Raw genomic sequence first — 19477 nt, forward strand, 5'->3', positions numbered from 1 at the left:
TTCGGGATGGCCCCGGGGGCTCTGCACCCATGGACAGGATGGGCTCCAGGAACTGCACCACCCAGGAACTGTTCCCCCTCCCCAACCAAGTATTTTTGGCTAAATACCCATATGACAGGAGCCAGAGCCCATAAAGCAGTGCAGTGGGGCAGGAAAGCTGGGCCAGGGGAAGGCAGGGCAATAGGTACCCCCCAGATGGCTAAAGGAGGGTCACACAGCCCCATATCAGCCCCCCAGAGAACAGGGGGTTCTTTATTTACACAGCAGCTTCTTCTGAATACAGCACCAAGCTGGGGGTGCACAAAGACAGCACCCTCCCTCCCCTCTCTGCCTCTGTGGGTGCAGGAGGGCTCAGCACCCAAATTGAGACCCCTTCCCACTTCCCAAAGCAGCCTCTCTTCCCACTCCTGCATCCTGGCCCTGGCACACCCAAGCCAAGCTGCCAGGCCTGGACCGACCCTGGGGTGCCTTTCTGGGCCATGAGTCTGTGACAATACCACCCCACGGGGTGGGGACAGCCCCAAGGCAGGGCACCATTGCTCAGTCCATCTTGGTGGGCTCCTTCTTACGCAGCCTGGTCTCCCGGACAATCTTGGCCAGGGACAGGAGAATTGGGACAGCCATAGGCAGGAAGAGCGGGATGTAGATGGCAAATTTCTGGTCGTCAGGGAAGTAGAGGAGATGGAGGAGAGACGGGTCAAAGAAGGCCCTCTCCGAGCAGGTGACAGCCTCCTTGCTGGCCTGGAAAGCTGCAAGCAGGTGGCCCAGGGACAGCTCGGTCACAGCGCTCTGCACTGAGGCCACTGCCCGGTACACCTGTGTGGGAACAACACCAAGGGTCAGTCCCTGGCCAGGGAGGGCAACAGGGACACTCAGCCCCCTCTGCTCCCCAGCCCCACCTCAGAGGCAACATCATCCTTGATGACGATGTTCCCGATCTTGTCCAGGAGCTGGGCCAGCGAGGTCAGGGTGGTGGACACGGTGGCGATGTTCTCCACGGTGTGGGCCCACAGCAGGTGGTCCAGCTCCCAGTCAGCCAGCCCTTCATTCCCTGGGTTTTCCAGCAGGAACTTGGGGGGCACCTCTTCCCGAGACAGCCCAAAGAGTAACCTGGGAGTAGAAGGGATGGTCCCAGCCCACATCAGAAGCCTTCATTCCCATTAGCTCCCTGCTCTTCTTCCCTGTTGTGTTTAGTCCCAGTCCTGCCTAATTGTCTCCTGGATGTGTGGCATGATAAGCCAAGCCTCCTATCTAAGGAAATGGGAGATGTGCCAGCATCCCTGGCCATAGAGCAGTGATGGCCAGTAGCCAGCACCTCGAAGGCCACAAAGAGCCACCCTCAGCCTCCCAGAGCCCACAGAGGGAGGAGTGAACAAGCTGTTTGGGTACAGCCTGTTCTGACCCCACTGATTTCCACAGAGGCCTAGGGAGGGAAGAGCACATCCTCACCGGAGCTGGGCCAGGAAAACCTCCATCACTCGTGCCATGTCCACATCCACATGCAGAGGGAGGGAGGCTTGGGGGGAAGCAGGGGCTTCAACATTGTAAACCTGTGGGAATGCATGTTAATGAGGCATAGCCAGGGCCCCAGGGCCAACAGGGTCACCAGCTGGGAAAGGGGAGCCACCACCTTATCCCAGCACTGCCAGCACCTCCACGGTTCCCATACCATGATGCCACCCCAGCGAGGGCTGTGGAAGGCGTTGGTGCTCACTGGGGCTCCATCCTTGTCCTGGATGTACAGAGGGGAGTGGGAGCGCTCTGGCACATAGAGCAGGAAGTTCAGCACAGGGTAGAGTGAGGCAGCACTGGAGCCTGCAGTGGGACAGAGTCACAGAACTCTTGTGGCTGGCAGGGACAGCAAGAGCAGCCCACAGCCCAGCTCCTCCTTCACAGCCACCCCAGCAGCTCTCACATGGGCTGGGGGGAAAGGGAGCCATGGTCCCATGAGACAGATCCCAGTGAGCCACGAGCACAGTGCTCACCCAGCCGGGCCTCCACGGGGTTGATGACGTGTGGGAGGCTGTGAGCACTCAGGAGGAAGCTGGAGGACTCCTTGTCATAGCGTGGTGTCACTCCTAGGACAGCGTAGTACAGGATCTGCAGGCACACAAGGGACAGAGAAGTGCACCCCAGGGAGGTAAGGGCTGGACTTTCCCCACCATCTCTCCCAGCCCTCACCTGTGAATCCACAGAAAAATTGGCCACCAAGCTCAGTTTGTCCAGGACGGGCTTCACGAAGCGGTTCACAGCCCCCTCGATGTCCCAGTCCACGGTGTGGGACTTGGGGTCAGGGTTCAGCAGGCTGAAGGTGATCTCATATCCTACAAGGACCCCGCAGCCTGTGAGCCACCGAGGCTGTGACAGAGCTCCCAAGAGCAGCAGGGCTTGTCCCCTCCTCCCTGGCCCACCCCAGTGTGAGGTGACACCAACAGAACAAAACAACTGCTACAGGCAAAGGGGTCTGTTAGCCCGGAAGACATCCAGGGATGCCACAAGTAGAGCAGGAATGGCACCTTCCCCAGGAGAAGAAGGTTTCCTGAGGCCTGGGAACATCTTCCCCAGGAGCAGAAGGCTTTCCCAGCCCAGGGAGCAGGGATGGAGGATCCGTACCCAGGCTGGATTTCAGGTTGCGCCGTGCGTCGGGGCCCAGCTGCCCGTCGGGCACGCGGTCCGAGAGGGCGGCGGCGATGGAGCTGGCCGTGAAGGACATCACCTGTGTCACCTCCCGCAGCCGGGCCTGCAGGGCAGCCAGGCCACCCCCAGCCCTCACCAGGGCGCTGCGGTGCTTCCCCACATAGACATTGATGCCCTGGGGATAGCACGGGGTGAGGGGCGGGAGCAGCACCCTGAGAACAGCACAGTGCCACCTGTGACAGCCACCTGTGACACGTGCCACCTCCCAGGGGTGAGGCTCACAAAGGCTGGCACCACAGGGTGCTGCTCCCTACCTGAGGCAGGAGAGAGGAGGTTTCAGGGACCACGTACATGGTCAGAGAGCCCAAGGTGGTGTCCTGCAGCGGGTATAGAGCAGCATCAGCCTCTGGGGAAGATAGAAGCACTGGCAGGGTTGGGAATTTCACTCCAATCCCTGTCTCACTCTGACACAAAGCAAAGTGTGTTCTCTGCTGTGTCAGCCTCAGGAAAAAGAGCTCCCCAGCAACTCCCTGCTCCAGTACCTCGTGCAGTAGCTGCAGCCAGTGCTGCCTCCTCCTGAGCTGTGGTGCTGCGATAGCGCATCTCATAGCGGGACGTGACGCTGGTTCTCACTGAGGGGCAGAAAACCTGAGTGAATCTGCTGATCCCAGGCCCCTCACAGGAGCCTGGTGCTCACAGGGACAAGGGACAACCCCAGGGGGATACAAGGCATGATGTCCTTTGGGTACCAGTGGGATGAACCACTATGGGATGTAGCACTACACCGGTACTGAGACAGCCCCACACCAGCCAGACACATCCCACCCTCCGAGGGCTCCATCGTCCCCATTCCCAGGCAATGGAGCTGGTCCCTTCCCTGCAGCACCCTGGGACCACATTTTCCCACCCCTGCTCCCTGCACTGCCAGCTCAGGGCAGGGTGATGTTGGTGAATGGGGCTCGGGGTCCGGGGAGCTCCGGGCTGCACGGGAGGGAAGCCATGGGCAGGTTGGGACCCCGACAAAAGGACGAGGCCACCCGTGAGGAGCAGACGGGGCAGGGACAGACAGGGGGTCTCTCACGGTTCACGGAAATCTCCATCTCCTGCACGTCCCTGAAGGGCAGCGGCCTCGGCAAGTCCCCGGGCACCGACCCCGGGGCGAAGACCACGGCCATGGGCACCACCAGCTGAACCTGCACAGGGGCAGCGTCAGCCCGGGCTCCCGAGCTCCTAGAGCCGCCGCCCCCGGGCCCGCCCGGTGCTCACCGGCTGCTGGCCGAGCCCATCGATGTCCGTGTAGGGCAGGGCAGCGCGGTAGGTCTCGGTCGTTTTCCACCACAGTGGCAGTCCCAGCACCACGGCGATGGTCGCGAAGGACAGGGCGGCGCGCCGGCCCCGCGCCCGCTCTGCGGGAACAGCGCTCAGCACCGGCCCGGCTCCCCGGGGACCGAGGTCGGGGAGCCGGGAGACAGCGAACAAACACCAAGCATCCACACCCGCCAGTACCTGCCTCATCCGCCGCCATCGCCGCCGCCGCCGCCACCATCTTCACTTCCTGGCCCAGCCGGGGGGGCGTGCCCTACGTCAGCCCAGCCAATCAGGGCTCAGAATACCTAAAACACCCAATGGGCGCGGGGTGCGCCGCGCGGCGGCACAGACGGGCGGGCAGTGGAACCAATCAGATCACACATCGGCCGTGAGGCGGTGAGCTTTGCCCTTTACGAGTGCCGCGGAGGGACAGGTGGCGTCGCCTCCCGTGGGCACCGGAGCAGCGCCGTGTACCGGGACCGGGCGGGTGACACGGAGAGAGGGGACAGGAGCTCCTCACCCGCCCCATCGCCCTTAGGGGGAGCCCGCCCATCCCGCGCCAAGCTCACGGAACCTCACGATGAGTATGGGAAGGCTGAGACCCAGCTCAGCTCATTGCGTAAGTGAGCACAACACGCAGCCGGTGATGCCCGGAGAGGGCGGAGGGACAGAGAGGGTGGGGGGACAAGGGTTCCCGCGTGCCCCGCGGCGAGGAAAGAGGCGGCACAGCGCTGTCTCTACCATTTATTCGTTGTTAGGCTATTTGGTACACGGGGTGCACACGGCGAACACAACACAGGCGCCCCAAGGGCGGCAGCGACCAGGACTGCAAAGCTACGGCAGGGCAGGGGCACCCCCAGGCCTCCCCTCCTGCCCCCCACGCGGCCTGCCCTCCTCCCCTCACGGCCCGGCCGGAGCCCCCGGCCAAAGGGGCACCCGGGTGGCTCCCCCCAGAGCCCGGCTGAGCCGGACCCCCCACTCCATCTGCGGACATCCCGCGGGGCGCTCTCCCCTTCCCCTCCCCGCGTGGCGGCTCCCCTGGGCGGCTGGGGTGGAAGCGGGGTGTGAGCGGTGGCGGGGAGGGGCCGGGGCGGGGGCCGGGGCCGGTGGGGTGCCCGGCCGGGGCTCAGTACGCGTGGTTGGCCACGTAGAGGGACTGCCCGGCGGCCCCCGAGTCGTCCCCGCTGCCCTCGTACTTGCCCAGCGCTGCCAGCCCGTTCACCTGCGAGGGAAGGAAAGGTCAGTGGTCACACTTGGGGTGTCACTCAAAGTCCCCAAGTCACTGGGGACACAGCCTTCAGGGTCCCCCAGCTCATGGGGACACCTGGGGAGCAGAGCCCAGGGATGTGGCCATTGGCACCCATCATTCCCCTGTGGGAACACAGCTCTCAATATCCCCCCACAGAGACAGAACTGTGTCCCTTCCATGGGGACCATGGTCCTTGGCATCCTACAGGGCACAGCCCTTGGTGTTTTCTCTCAGCCTGTGGGACATAATCCTCAGCCACCCCTCCTCCCATGGGCACACAGTCCTCGGTGTCCCCACCTTCCCAGGCCTTGGCACTCCCCTCCCAGGAGGGCCACCCCCATCACCTCTGCACGCTTGACAAACTCCTCAGTGGCAGCATCAGCATTGTCCTTCTGTCCGCGCCAGGCGCTGAGCGCTGACGCCTGCAGCGCCCGCCCGTAGGAGAAGGTGAGGGCCCATGGCCGCACCAGCGGGCACGTGTTGATGGCATTGAGGTTGATGGAAGCCTCCTCCTCACTCTGACCCCCAGACAGGAAGGTGACACCTGTGGAGAGCAGGGTTATAGCACAGGAGGGGACACAGGGTATCACTCTCCTGGTCTCTGCCACGTGCCACAGCTGGTACCTGGCACGGCTGGGGGCACGGTGCGGCGCAGAGCGGTGACAGTGGCCATGGCGATCTCCTCCGGGCTGTACTTGGTGGGGCAGGAGTGCCCAGGGGTCACCATGTTGGGCTTCAGCAGGGTTCCCTCCAGGTAGATGTGGTGGTCGCTCAGTGCCTTGTAGACAGCTGCCAGCACCTGGGGAGGACAGGCAGCATGGAGTCTCCCTGGCATGGCACAGCACGGTGCCCGCCCTGCTGCCACCCCACCACTCACCTTCTCTGTCACGTACTGGCACCGCTTGAGATCGTGGTCACCATCAGGCAGGATCTCTGGCTCCACGATGGGCACAATGCCGTTCTGCAAACAGCACAACAGCAGATGCCATCACAGTGATGTCCTTGGGCACCCCTCAGCCCCATGGCTACGTGGGACAACGCTCACTCCTACAGATCAATGCTCAGCCTCGAGGCTCAAGGCCCCCCTTGGCGGTGATTCCCAGCCCCATGGGGGGATGCCCAAGCTGGGAGGGTCAGTTCTCAGCCCTATGGGGTAATGTCCAGGTTTGTGAGGTGCACGTAGCAACGCCTGGCCCCATGGATTGATGCCTGACCCTATGGGTGATGCCCATGCCACGGGGCAATGCCCCATGTCCACCCACGTGAGGTGTTACCCAACACGGGTTATGTCCAGCCGCTGGGGATGATCCCCAGGGATCATCAGCACTGCACAGGCGCAGTGCTGAGCCTCACAGATGCGTGCCCACCCCCGTGGGGCAATACCTGCCCACACGAGTCAATACCCATCCTACCATCACTGTCGACGATGGCATCACTGACGATGGCAGCAGGCACATACCTGCTGGCAGATGCTGGCATAGCGGGCCAGGACGTTGGCGTTCTCCATGATGGCAAGAGCAGAGGGAGTGTGCTCACTGATCTTCAGCACGCAGCGCCACTTGGCAAAGTCTGCCCCGTCCTTCTTGTACTGGGCACAGCGCTCCCACAGCCCATCCAGACCTGGGGGGCAGCACGTCAGCCCCAGAGCCACAAATCCCATGGCCTCAAACCCCCTGGCTCCACACCCCAAAGCCCCTGCAACACATACCCTGCGTGGTGGTCTCGCCATCAGTCCCAGCCAGAGGTACAACACCCTTGTCCACCTGTGGAATGAGAGGAAGGCAGCGCTGAGCCTCACCAGCACCCCCCAAGCACCCTCAGCACCCCACAAACCCACCAGGACACCCCCCACACCTTAATGCCCACAACGATGCCCTTGTCCTTGATCATCTGGACGAAGGGGGTGCCGTCATCAGCCTTCTGGTACATGGTCTCGTGGAAGAAGATGACGCCCCCGATGCATTTCTTCACCCGGCTGTCGGCACTGAAGAGGATCTGGCGGTACAGCCGGCGGTTCTCCTCCGTGTTTTCCACCCCAATCTGGTTGAGGCGCTTGGCCATGCTCCCTGCAGGCACCCAGCACCCTCGTCAGCCTCCATCCAGAGTGGGGAAAAGGGGTGGCAGGACAGATTTTCCCCCCCCCAAACTGACCTACGGACTCATCGGCTGCCAGGATGCCCTTCCCCGGGGCCACGATCCGCTGCGCGATGTCCGACAGCTCCTTCTTCTGCTCGGCCGTCAGCGCGGGGTGTTGGTGCGTCATGGTGGCGGTGGCTGCGAGCGGACGGGGACTGAGTCACGCACCAGCGGGGCGACACCCCGAAACCACACAGAGCCCCTTCCCCGGGGAGCCGGGACCCCCACGGGGCTGCAAGCCTGACCCCACCGGCCAGGGCACGTTGTGTAAGCCTCGTGGCAGGGATCGTGGAGGATGCCGGGCAGCTCCCAGCCATTTTGCTGCCTGCCAGCCCGCCCCCAGCCCAGCCATCTTGAGGGAGCGCTGCTCAGCGGGGACCCACGCGGGACACGAGGGGACCGGGATGGGGGTACCCTCGGGATGGGAATACCCCACGAGGAACGGAAACAGCCCGGGGATGGGGGTGCTGGGGGGGCGGAAATACTCCGGGAAAAGGGGAAAGAGAAACCCCAGGGAGGCTCTACCTGAGCCTGGAGTTACCCGGACTTTGGGGTACCCCGGAGACGGAGATACTCGATAGTCGGGAATAACTCCCGGGGAGGTTACGCATGCGATGACGATAACATGGGGATAGGGATACCGGGGGGACGGAAATAGCTCGGGAATGAGGGACGGAGCCGCCCCAGGGCGGCACAACCCAGGGATGGAGGTACCCAAAGTTTGGGGTACTCCAAGGATGGCGATACCCCAGGGCTGGCGCCGTCGTGGGGCCGGTGATGCCCCCAGGAGCCGGGGCGCTCGATGCCCCGGCCGGCACCGTAGAAACGCGAGCTCCGCCAGCGCAGGAGGAGTATCCTGGCTCCCCCCAAACCCACAATACCCCCATGCCCAGGGGTCTCTCTGCCCTGGAGCCCCCCAGCGCGGACCGACCCCCGGGATACCCCACGGAAACACCCGGGAGGCTCGGCGGGGCTGCCGCCTCCCGCCGCCGGGACCCCCGAGCTGTTCCCCCAGCAGCACCCCTCGGCCCCCCGGCTCTCCCCGACCCCCGGCTCCCCCGTACCGTGTCGGGCGGCGGCGACGAGTACGGACTGCGGGCTGCGCGCTCTGGCCCCGCGGTAAATGTGGCTGCGGTGCCGCAGAGCTACGTGACCGGCGGGGCGGCACCGGGCAGGACCGGCCCCATGCCCCGCCCCGGCCCGCCCCCGCCACCGCCCGCTCCCCCCGCCGGCTACGGCCCTCCCCCCCACCACCGGGGTCGTGCCCCCCGCCAGCGACAACCCCCGAGCTCCTGGCGGCCCTAAGGTGACAATCCCGGGCTGGGGACCCCACTGTATTACCCCTTTGCAACGCCTTGCTGGTGATGGGGACCCCTCTGTGCCCCCCCTGCCGCCGCCCAGGGACACAGCTGAGTCACCCCTTGTCATGGGAAGGTCCCCTCATGCCACTCAGGCACTCCACTGTGCCATCTCCAGTTGCTGCTGGAGACCCCTCTGCCCCACCACCCCTGCTTGGTTATGGGCAGGGACCTCTGACAGCCCCCTGCTGCTGCTGGGGACCCTGCTGTGCCCCCCTATTGCTACTACCAACTAAGGACAGCGATCCCTCCGTGCCACGCCCAGGCTGTGCCCCCTATTTCCACTATTATATAAAAATAGGCGTTCCCTTCATCACCCCTGGGCCAGGGACCCCCTTGTGCCAGCCCCAGGCTGGGGTCACTGTTACTGTGCAGGATACCACATCTAGGTCACCTCTGTGCCCAGAAGCCAGCAGCACTGAGCCCCAGATCCTCCAGGACAGGGTGGGGATAACCCACCTTTTTAGGAGACCAACCCCCCTAAAAAACCACCCGGAGCCGGCACAGGGACAAAACCAGTGTCCCCACTCGCCCCACGGGGACGGCTGCCAGGGCCCCGCTGTGCTGAATCCCGCCGTAAAAGGAGGCTCAGCCGCCCTGCGTGGCCCTGATCCAGGGAAGGGAGCACATCTTCCTTCATGCCAGAGCCGGGGCCCCCCACTGCCAGCCTTGCACCTCGGGAGGCTGTACCCGACCCCACGGGGTCACAGGGCAGGGAAGAAGGCAGGGCCAGGGAGCAGAGAGCACTGTTTCCCCACGAGCCACCCACGCACCCAGGACATGGAGGCACAGCCCCAAACATTTCCCAGGTAGATAAATCGGTGCCAGCGCCCCACGTGTCACGGCACCCGCCCCACACAGAGCGGCACGGCTGTGGCAGAGGGCAGGGGAAGGTGATTTCCATCCCCCTTGGGCAGGAGAAAGAGGCCATTAAAAACCGGAGCACCTGTTGGAGTGGTGCTATTTTTGGGCCATCGCAGGGGAGGGAGGGTGCCGCGTGGTCCCCATGGCGGTGGGGAGCATCCGTGGGGTCAGGAACATCGGGAGGGGGATCCCACCGGAGCTGCCCCCGCAGGGAAGAAGGGAGGTGAGATTGGAACTGTGCTGGGAGCTGGGGAGCCCCTAAGGGAGCCCCCCCCTGCATGCAGCAGCAGCGACCAAGGGGGGTTGGGAGCAGGAGCTGGCAGAGCTCCCAGCACTGGCTGAGCCATGGGATGCTGCGTGCTGGAGCCAGGCTGGGAGGGGGAAACATCCTCGTGCAACAGGCGTGTGCCCACAGCCCCGTGATGAGGGTGCAGGATCCAACCTCTGGAACCATCCCTGTGATAAGGAGAGGAATCCAACCTCTGGAACAAGTCCCACGCAACAGGCTCATGCCCGCAGCCCCAGGATGGGGTGCAGGGTCCAGACAAGCCCCTGCAGAGCAGGGCAGGGAGGGAATCTAGGGCAGGAGGAGGAGCAGGGAGCAGGGGAGGGAAGCTGGCTCAGCCCGGGCACTCTGGCTGCTGCCGGGGCCACAGGGTGGGAGCCTGGGGAACGCGGTTCCTTATTGAGAGCAAACACTGGCAGAGAGGGGGGGACGTTTCCCCCGCCAAGAAGGAGAGGCCCTGGGGTGGCAGGGAGCTGTGCCCACAGCCCCGTGACGGAACAGGAGCAACCGGCACAGGCTGGACAAGTTGTCCCCACCCACAGCACCAGGAGCTTCCTGAATGCACACAGCAGGCAGGGTAAAAGCCAACACAACTTTATTCAATAAATAATTACAACATTAACAACAGGAAAGGTTTCAGGCTACAGGCTATAGCGGCTCAGCAGCTTCCTTGGTGGCTGGCTTCAGGCCCAGGTAGCGCAGCAGGCTCTGGAGCTCCTGGCAACCCAGAGCCACTTCAGGGAGAGCCGACAGGACCTGGGGACAGCAGCAGCAATAGTGTTTGGGTTGGTGTTGTTGCAGTCACAGCAAGGGTGAGAAATAAACTAAATCTCACCTCTTTTATCTTCTCCTGCTTCTCCTCGTGGGTCCTCAGCACTTTCTGGGTATGATGGAACTTCATCTCCAACCCTCGGACCTGTGGTGGTGGGAGATGCCCATCAGGACTCTGCTCCAAATTTGGGCAGGGACCAGCCCAGAAGGGCGAGGGGACCCCTGCCCACGTCAGGAGGTTTGGAATTAGGTAACCTTTATGGTCCCTTCCCACCCAAACCATTCTGATTCTATGTCTGGAGCCAGGGCAGCCCCTTGAGGCTCCCCATACCTGCTCCAGGTACTTGTCAGTGAGCCGTATGTTCTCATCCTCTTTTTCCACAAGCAGCAGCCTCAGTTTATCCACCTGCAAAAGGAGCATGCCCTGCTGAGATCCCTGTGGGGGAAAGCTCTGAAGTGGGGAAAAGGGTGGGAGGAGCAAGGTCTGAAGAGGTCTCCTTGTCCATGGTGGGGTGACACGAGGAGCCCTCAGCCCTGCAGCTCCTTGGCCTCACCTCCCGCCGCAGCATGACCCGCTCCTGGACGTAGGCAGTGTCCCCCTGGTGCTCCTTGCCCCTCATCTCCTCCCACAGCACCTTGGCCTCTGTCTCTGCACGCTGGAGCAAGCGCTTCAGCTCGGAGACTTCTGCCTTCAGCCTCTACAGGGGAAAAAGGGATGCTGGGAGGGGTCCTGTGCCTGGCAGCCCCCCAGGGTGATGCCCACCCATGCCCCCATCACACACCATGACTTCCCCACTCTTGTCGATGAGTTGCAACATCTTCTCTTCCTGCTGTTTCACCACGTCCTGCAGCTCCTTCTCAGTCTGACAGGGAGGAAGAAGCAGGGTCAGGCAGTGCCCAGCCCTGGCCACCCCCAGCACCCAGAGTGGGTTTTCTCATGTTGGAGGTCAGACAAGCCAGGAGCACCCATGGGGCATCACCAGATTTCTCCATGTCCTAGATCAGCGCCCGTCCCAGTTCAGCTCTGCCCTGGGGTGAGCGCTGGCCCACTTCTGGCTTACCTCAAGCTTGGTCCTCAGTGCCTTGTTCAGCTTGGCAATGGTGGCAGCCTGGGCATCCACCTTCTCCTGGCTCTCAGCTGTCATTGTCTCCAGGCGGAGCTGCAGGTCGGAGCTGGGAGAGGGCAGTGGTGGTGAGAGGGCCAAGCACAGCACCAGGTATCAAACCCCTCCTGGGCATGCCCCTGGGCCCGTGGTGGGAGAAGATACCTGGTCCAGCCCAGCCAGCTGGAAAAAGCCCATCTAGCCATGACAGGAGAAGTCTAATCCAGGGCTGGGGCAAGAGGCAGACCCAGGCAGGCTGCCTGCAGAAGAGGCCATGCCCAGGACAGTGATGCCCCTGCCCAACCCTTGACATGAGCCCACGCTGAACTCACATCTCCATCTGCAGCGCCCTGAACTCGCTCTGCTCCAGTTCCTGGATGCGGGAGCTCAGCAAGGCAAGGTTGGAGACCACAGCTCTCAGCTCCTTCACACTCTCCAGCAGAGTGTCCTCAGGATCTGCAGGCAGGAAAGAGCCTCATGAGCAACACAGAGGGAATATCAGCCCCAGGGCACAGAAAGGAAGGCATGCCTGCTCATCCCTCTGCACAGCAGCCCTGCAGCTTCAGAGCAGGGTCCCAGACAGGGTGACAGCCCCCATACCTATTGCCTTTGACAAAGATGCAAGTTTGTCCTTGGCAACTGTACTCCCACTTCTGGTGGTTTCATTGGCATCTGCAAGAGCAGAGGACAGCAGCTGTGCCCAGCCCTGCACATCCCCCAGCATGGGAGGGAGCAATCCCTATCCCGGGACTCCCCAAAACCCAGAGAGGGGTGCCAGCTCACCTTTCCCTGCCACAGCGTTCAGGACGCTGCCCACGAAGGAGCTGCTGGCACGGTGTGGCGTGTGGCATGACGGCGTGTGGAAGGCCGGGGTGCGGAAGGCCGGGGTCCAGGCACGGCGTGGGGTCTGCCAGCCCGGGGTCCGGGGACCTGGGGTCCAGGCTTTGCTTCTCGATGGAGCTGCATCATCATCCTTCAGAGGGGGAAGAGAGTACAGTGCCAGAGTGCAACTTGTGACTGTCCCAGCAAGCACAGGGTCTCAAAGCCATGCCACAGAGAGCTACAGATGTGTGACCCCCCCCCCCCGGCCATCCTGTCATGCTTGTCCCCAGCACAGGGCTCCTACCTGCTCTTCCAGAGCAGCCTTGAGGCAGTCAGCGAGCTCCTGCAACCGCATCTTGCTCTCCATAATGTCCGTGGAGCACCAAGAAACTTTATTTCTCTTTGTCTGCAAGCTGAGGAGCTCAGCCTTGGTGCTGTCCAGCTCCTTGCTGAGGGCAGCCTGCTCTTCCCTGTGGAATGGCATCAGCCTCAGCAGGAGCAGCATTTCCCTTCCTCGATGTGGGATGGGGACATGCCTGCCTCTCACCATGAACTAGCAATGGTGCAAATCCCGCAGATTTAGGCAGCTTCCCTCAAGATGGGATCTGCTGGCCTTCCCCACAGCCTCTCCCACCCACCTGGACCACTACACTTGGCTGGTGCAGCAGTGACCATGGTCAAAATGTCCCCTCTGACACCCCAGGAAGGGCTTGATTTCCCAGAAATAGAGGGGTTTGAGTGGAGCTGGTGAGTGGGGCAGTACCGCAGGCGTTGGTGGGACTCCATCAGCTCCTTGAGCTGCAGGATGCGCTCCTGCAGCGTGGCCTGCGTGGAGTTCAGCCTGGCCTCCACCTCCAGCAGCTGTGTGCGGCACATTTGGTTCTCCTGATTCAGGAACTGTAAGAGGGTGGAGGGACACAGTCGTGAGCAGCCAAGCAGAGACCCGAGGGGGCTCATTGGGACCCCCAGCACAGACCCTCCCATGCCTCAGGGTGCTGTTTCTAATCAGGGACAGCTTTATCCCAGCAGCCCAAACCCTACAAACCAGTTTACTGGGGACATAGGAAAGGCTGAGGGACAGCTCCATGCCTGCAGGGGAAATTTATCTCCAAGAAAATTATCTCCAAGAGCTGCCCAGCCCCCTCCCTGGGAATCCCTGCCGGGCAGGATGAAAAGCCTGGATACGTGCGGGATGTCAACCGCCCTGACTAGCTCATCCCCCTCCGTAGGAGGGCTAATCCTGCTCCTGGCCATCTGCCAGCCTTCCCAGAGAGGAGAGGCTGTGGTGGGGGCCGGCAGCACGTGATGGCACAGGCAAGGTCAGGCAGCTCCTACCTCCCGGCACTCGGTGGCCTCCTGCAGCTCCTGGCACAGCTCCTTGCACTCCTGCTGCAGGGAGTTCTTCTCCTGCGCCAGCCTGAGGGGATGCAATGGGATCAGGGGGTGCTGTGTTTTGGGGGCCAGAGGTGGGATGGGGCTCAGGACATCAGGGCTCAAACCCACTGGGCCATCTCTTCCCACTGCTTCTCGTTCTCCTGCTGCAGCGCATCCCGCTCCTGCTCCATGCTGGCCAGATTTATCATCACAGAGTTCAGGTCTGCGAGGGACAGAGCTGTCAGCCAGGGAGGATGGGGCAGTGGGGATGGGACAGCTCCAGCCCCCACGTCTCCCACCCCCACCTTTGCTCAGGCGTGAGTAGGCCACTGTCAGCTGCTCCAGCTGAGCCTCTGTGTCCTGCAGGGTCACCAAGGTCTTCTCCAGCTGGCAGGATGCCTGTGGAGACATGGTGCTTATTCTGGGGTGCTCTTCTCCCTAGGGTGTTCTCACACCAAGGGGTGCCCCAAATCACCCCGTGCCTCTGACACTTCAGAGCACTGAGAGGCACCCCTGTACCTCCTCCTTGGCTTGAAGGGCTTCCTCTGCTTGTTCCCGTGCGGCAGCCAGCTCCTCCAGGCAGCTCTGCAGCTTGCCAGGCACATGCTCCAATAGGGCATGGGACTGGGACACCAGGGCCCTCATCTGCTCCCGCTGGGAAGGGAGACAGAACCAGGCAGAGCTCAGCATGGCACTGCTGTGGCACTGGTGCACTGTCCGGCTGTGTGACCAGGGACACACAGGTCATGGCAACGAGGGCACAGAGCACTGGCAGGGCAGTGAGGGGCTGGGCCCCCAGGGGACCCCCCTCACCTCCTCATCCAGGGCCCTCCTTTCCTTCTCCAGATTTTCAAAGGTGGCATCTAAGAATTCCCGGAAAGACTGCGCCTCGGCAGACAGGGATGCCTGTAGGGTAGGAGGAATGAGTCAGCACTGCCGTGGTAGAAAAGCCATATTTAATGGCCATGAAGGGAGGCAAGTACCAGCCCTGAGGCCAAATCTGCAGCAGCTTCCCAGCAGCAGCACCAGAAAACCTCTGGTGAACCCAAGCCCATCACAGACCATCACCCAAGCTCAGGATGTGGCAATGCCCTTCCAGACCCTGATCCAGTGTGGGGTAGCTGGGGATAGCACCACACTCAATACCTGCAGGTTGATGGCTTGGGCCAGCAGCGTGCTCAGCTCTTGCTGGGAGGCCAGGCTCTGGTCACGGGCACTGATCTGGGCACTGGCATGGGCACAGAAAGCCTCCAGGAAGAGATATCCCTGCAGAGGAGAGGATGCTGCTCCAGCCACGCTGTCACACATGGGGAAACTCCCAGGAGCCGTCCCTGCACCAGCCTAGGATTCCTGCTCCCAGGGGGGCACAACCCACGCCAAAAATACATCCAGAGGGCTCCAGCACACAGCACTTCTTGCCTTCCACATTGGGATTTTCTTCCTCTGGGATGCCAGGGAGATTCTCATTCCCAGAAGTGGGTAGAGATGCAGGATGCCCCACAGAAGGCATGAGGACAGCTGAGACTGCCTTGATCCCACAACAGCTACCCCCTCACCTGATCCTTAGCTCGTAGAGCTTCATCCACTCGCTGCCTGATGGCATCCCGCTCTTCCAGGCAGCTCTGCACCTTGCTGGGAGCACTCTCAAGCACAGCCTGGCACTGGGACACCAGGGTCCTCTCCTGCTCCCTCTGTGAGAGGTGACAGCACCGTAAGGCACCGGGTACAGCTGCTGTGAGTGCCAACAGGTCTCCCAGAACCCAGGGGAAAGGGGAAGCAGAGGGATGTGTGGAGCTCACCTCCTGCGCGAGGGCTCCCTGCTCATCCTGCAAGCTGCGAAAAGCAGCATCCGCGAGGCCCCAGAACAGGAGGCTCTGGCTGCTCCAGGTGCTCTGGGGAAGGGACAAGGACACTGGTCTTATGGCAGCTGGCACAGGCAGCACCAGGGGGATACGTGTGCCCTGTGTGGCTGAGATCTGGCACACTCATGGCCAGTGACAGTCACCAGGCACCCAGCTCCAGCTGCAGATCCCACTCCACTGCCACTGCACAGCCTCTGCTTTCCTCCACAGCTTGAGGCAGAGCTGCCCGTAGATCTCCTCCTCCCAAGGGCATCCACCAGAGCAGAGGGCACTTTGTACCAGCCCTGCTCCACCCTGGGGCCAGCGAGAGCCGGCCAGCCATGACACCTCCCCTCCTCCTGCCATGTGCACCAGGGATGTTTCCCCCCATGAGGGTTCAAATCCAGCAGACTCAGCAGGTTGATCCGGGCATGATAATGCCGCACCCGGCGCGTGATGCAGCAGCCGCGCTTTACTTCCACTCCACCAACCCAGACAGGGTCACTGTCTTGCCAGCGGCACAAGGACACTGTCACAGCACCCACTGAGGCTGCAGGGGACAGGGTGGCATCACTTTGGAGAGGACTCTTACCCCTTCGGGGTGGGTGGTGTCCGTCTGTGTGAGCGCGTCCCTCTGCTTGGCCGGCCCCACGTCAGGCCGCAGCTGCTGGCTCTCCTGCCAGTCACGCAGCTGCAGCGAGAGGGCCTCGATGATGATGAGGGTGCTCTCCAGCCTCCCCTCCAGCTCTGCCCGTGGCAGGGTCTTCAGCTGCTCCCGGGGACAGCTGGGGACAAAGAGAGGGGTTTAGGGCAAGGACAGCCCACAGGTGCCACAGCCCCACCCAGGGGGACATGTCCTCATACTTACTGCCAGAGCAGGGAGTCTGTTTCCGCAGCACTGTCCTTGGCACAGGGGAGGCTTCCCCTGGATGTGTTCATGCTCCTCTCCCACACGTCCCGAGGTGTCATGAAGGTGCCAGTGGCCATGGAGAGCACCGGGGTCATGCTGGTGCCCGTGGCTGTAGAGGGCACTGGGGTCATGCTGGTTCCAATGGCTGTGGTGGGCACTGGCGTTGTGCTGGTGCCAGCAACCACAGTTGGCACGGGGGTCATGCTGGTGCCAGTGACCACAGTTGGCACTGGGGTTGTGCTGGTGCCAGCGGCCACAGTGGGCACAGGGGTTGTGCTGGTGCCAGCGACTGCAGTGGGCACTGGGGTTGTGCTGGTGCCAGCAACCACAGTGGATATAGGGGTCATGCTGGTGCCAGTGACCACAGTCGGCACGGGGGTTGTGCCAGTGCCAGCAACCACAGTGGGCACAGGGGTTATGCTGGTGCCAGTGACCATGGTGGGCACTGGGGTTGTGCTGATGCCAGTGACCACAGTTGACACAGGGGTTGTGCTGGTGCCAGTGACCACAGTTGGTACAGGGGTCGTGCTGGTGTTGGCGACTGCAGTGGGCACAGGGGTGACACTGCTGCTGGCATCCTGCTGTAGCTTGCGGAGGGGCAGGCTGTGCCTCAGGGATTCCACCAGGAACGAGGTGTTGAGGGTTTTCTCCAGCCACACCAGTGGTAACGTCCAGGACACCGTACCCAGGGTTGATTCAGGCGAGGTGACAGGGGTGACAGTGGCTTCAGACCCAGCAGGCTCCAACCCACTTGCCTCGATGGCAGAGAGACCAGGTGGGCTCTGTTCTGGAGAGACAGGGGCAGGGAACTCGGCTCCCTCAGGGGTGCCTTGGCAATGCAGATGATCAGCACTCCCATTTGTAGATGGGGGCTCAGAGGCCACAGAGCTGCAGGAAAAGTCTGGAGGTGCTGCTCGCCACCTGCGGAAGGGAGTCTTCTGGGGAGTGGAGCTGGTGCCAGGGGGCCCTGGGGTGCAGGAGGCTATGCTGGCATTGCCAGGGGACCCAGAGCTGCAGGGGGGTAGAGCAGAGCTGCCTGGAGAGTTTGGGTTGCAAGACACCGAGCTCATAATGTTGGGGAGCCCTGGGGTGGTGCTGCCAGGGGATTCCAGAGTGCAGGGCCCCAGGACAAGGCTGCACATGGTGCTGCCAGGGGACTCCAAGATGCTGGCCACTGGGATGGAACTGCACGGGGAGACTGGCACGGTGTTGCCAGGGCACTCTGGGGTGCTGGATCCTAGGATGGAGCTGCACAGGGGAACTGGAATGGTGCTGCTGGAGCGCTCTGGGGTACTGGGCACCGGGATGGAGCTGCACACAGAGGCTGGCACAGTGCTGCTGGAGGGCTCTGGGGTGCCAGGCACTGGAATGGAACTGCACTGGGGAACTGGAATGGTGCTGCTGGAGGGCTCTGGGGTGCTGGGCACCGGGATGGAGTTGCACAGGGAGACTGGCACAGTGCTGCTGGAGGGTTCTGGGGTGCTCAGAGCAGGGATGAAGCTGCACTGGGGAACTGGAATGGTGCTGCTGGAGGGCTCTGGGGTGCTGGGCACTGGGATGGAGCTGCACACAGAGGCTGGCACAGTGCTTCTGGAGGGCTCTGGGGTGCTGGGCGCAGGGATGGAGCTGCACTGGGGAACTGGAATGGTGCTGCTTGAGGGCTCTGGGGTGCTGGGCACTGGGATGGAGCTGCACACAGAGGCTGGCACAGTGCTGCTGGGGGGCTCTGAGGTGCTGGGTCCCAGTACTGGACTGCACAGAGGGGCTGACATGGTGTTGTCAGGGAGCTCTGGCGTGCTGGACACTGGGACAGGACTGCCAGGGGCCTCTGGGCTGGGGCTGCTGGAGGTCTCCAAAGCACCAGGAATAAGGGTGGCATTGCTGGGGGCCTCAGCGGCACCAGGCTTAAGAATGGGAGTCCCAAGGTCGCAGGTGGAGGTCCTGGGGGACGCCAAAATGGTGGGCTCCAGGGTGCAAGGCACCGAGGTGGTGCTGCTGGGGGGGCCCATAGTAGCACTTCGCGGGGGTCCTGGGGTGCGAGGGACCGTGGTGATGCTGCTGCGGGGGCCCCGGGCACAGGACACTGGTGTGGCACAGTCCTACAGGACATTTTAGGGGGAAAGGGGGGTCAGGGCAGCCCTGCCCTTTCCCCCTGCACCCGCAGCCATTTGCCCCAGTGTCCCCATTTCCCCCATGCAGGAAATACGCCCGTCCTCCCATTGCGCCAGCACCACCCACCCGCCCAACATTCCCGGTTCCGGTACACCGCAGCCCTCCCCGTTACCCGGCCCGTCCCGTTCGTTATTCCCGCACACCGACCTTGAGCCGCAGCCGGCGGAGCAGGGGGGTCAGGCTGGTCCGGTCGGCGCCCGACTGCAGCTGCAGTTCCTGCAGTGGGGCGCGCCGGGGCCGCTTCTGCGCCTGGCGGGGAACCGGAGGGTCACCGGCGGCAGCACCGGCAGCTCCCCCCCACCACACACACACAGATACCGGGACCGCACGGGACCCGCCACCCCCCCGGGGACCCTCCTCGGGGCTGGCCCCGCCGCCCCACCGGAACGTCCAAACCCGACCCCACTGCAGCCCGCACTCACGGCGGGGGTCTTGGCGCGTTGCATGGCCCGGCAATGCTCCCGGCCCCGCTCCCGGTCTCGACTACGGCTGCAGTAGCTCTCAACCTCGGCCCCGCTCCCGGTCTGGGCTCCGGGCCCGCCGGGTGGGGCTGGTCTCGGTCTCGGCCCTGGTTCCCGGTCCGGGCCCGCCACCGCCCGCGCGCCGCCGGTTTGAAAACCACGCGCGGCTCTGATTGGCTGCGCCG

General features: G+C 63.0%; 3 protein-coding genes across 4 annotated transcripts; all 3 read right to left on the reverse strand.

Annotated features, from left to right (window-relative positions):
• Nucleotides 1-219: 219 nt before the first annotated feature.
• On the reverse strand, nucleotides 220-4232 carry PIGS (phosphatidylinositol glycan anchor biosynthesis class S). Of its 2 annotated transcripts, none has more exons than XM_059865770.1 (12): nucleotides 4144-4232; nucleotides 3904-4043; nucleotides 3719-3830; nucleotides 3180-3269; nucleotides 2952-3043; nucleotides 2614-2812; nucleotides 2182-2324; nucleotides 1986-2100; nucleotides 1670-1815; nucleotides 1450-1550; nucleotides 900-1110; nucleotides 220-816 (listed from the first exon to the last, which is right to left on the reverse strand). In XM_059865770.1, the coding sequence occupies exons 1-12, from the start codon at nucleotides 4181-4183 to the stop codon at nucleotides 541-543; spliced, it is 1665 nt and encodes a 554-aa protein (XP_059721753.1). In that variant the 5' UTR covers nucleotides 4184-4232; the 3' UTR covers nucleotides 220-540. The 2 variants fall into 2 exon arrangements, with proteins under 2 accessions (XP_059721753.1, XP_059721752.1); XM_059865769.1 differs by having other exon boundaries at nucleotides 2952-3061.
• Nucleotides 4233-4675: 443 nt separating this feature from the next.
• Nucleotides 4676-8524, reverse strand: ALDOC (aldolase, fructose-bisphosphate C). The gene is made up of 9 exons (XM_059865772.1): nucleotides 8395-8524; nucleotides 7346-7468; nucleotides 7049-7260; nucleotides 6903-6957; nucleotides 6654-6814; nucleotides 6072-6155; nucleotides 5819-5993; nucleotides 5539-5738; nucleotides 4676-5167 (listed from the first exon to the last, which is right to left on the reverse strand). Exons 2-9 carry the CDS (start codon nucleotides 7455-7457, stop codon nucleotides 5072-5074), a joined length of 1095 nt encoding a protein of 364 aa, XP_059721755.1. The 5' UTR covers nucleotides 7458-7468; nucleotides 8395-8524; the 3' UTR covers nucleotides 4676-5071.
• Nucleotides 8525-10416: 1892 nt separating this feature from the next.
• SPAG5 (sperm associated antigen 5) lies at nucleotides 10417-19447 on the reverse strand. Its single transcript, XM_059866025.1, has 23 exons — nucleotides 19254-19447; nucleotides 18979-19080; nucleotides 16618-18758; nucleotides 16342-16534; nucleotides 15708-15800; nucleotides 15465-15599; nucleotides 15055-15174; nucleotides 14722-14814; nucleotides 14428-14562; nucleotides 14214-14307; nucleotides 14038-14131; nucleotides 13870-13951; nucleotides 13298-13431; nucleotides 12839-13004; nucleotides 12496-12685; nucleotides 12313-12384; nucleotides 12045-12168; nucleotides 11671-11782; nucleotides 11392-11472; nucleotides 11164-11307; nucleotides 10941-11015; nucleotides 10674-10754; nucleotides 10417-10594 (listed from the first exon to the last, which is right to left on the reverse strand). Exons 1-23 carry the CDS (start codon nucleotides 19275-19277, stop codon nucleotides 10487-10489), a joined length of 4593 nt encoding a protein of 1530 aa, XP_059722008.1. The 5' UTR covers nucleotides 19278-19447; the 3' UTR covers nucleotides 10417-10486.
• Nucleotides 19448-19477: the final 30 nt, after the last annotated feature.

This window comes from Haemorhous mexicanus, chromosome 22, assembly GCF_027477595.1.
Source record: "Haemorhous mexicanus isolate bHaeMex1 chromosome 22, bHaeMex1.pri, whole genome shotgun sequence".
Classification (NCBI taxonomy): Eukaryota; Metazoa; Chordata; class Aves; order Passeriformes; family Fringillidae; genus Haemorhous; species Haemorhous mexicanus.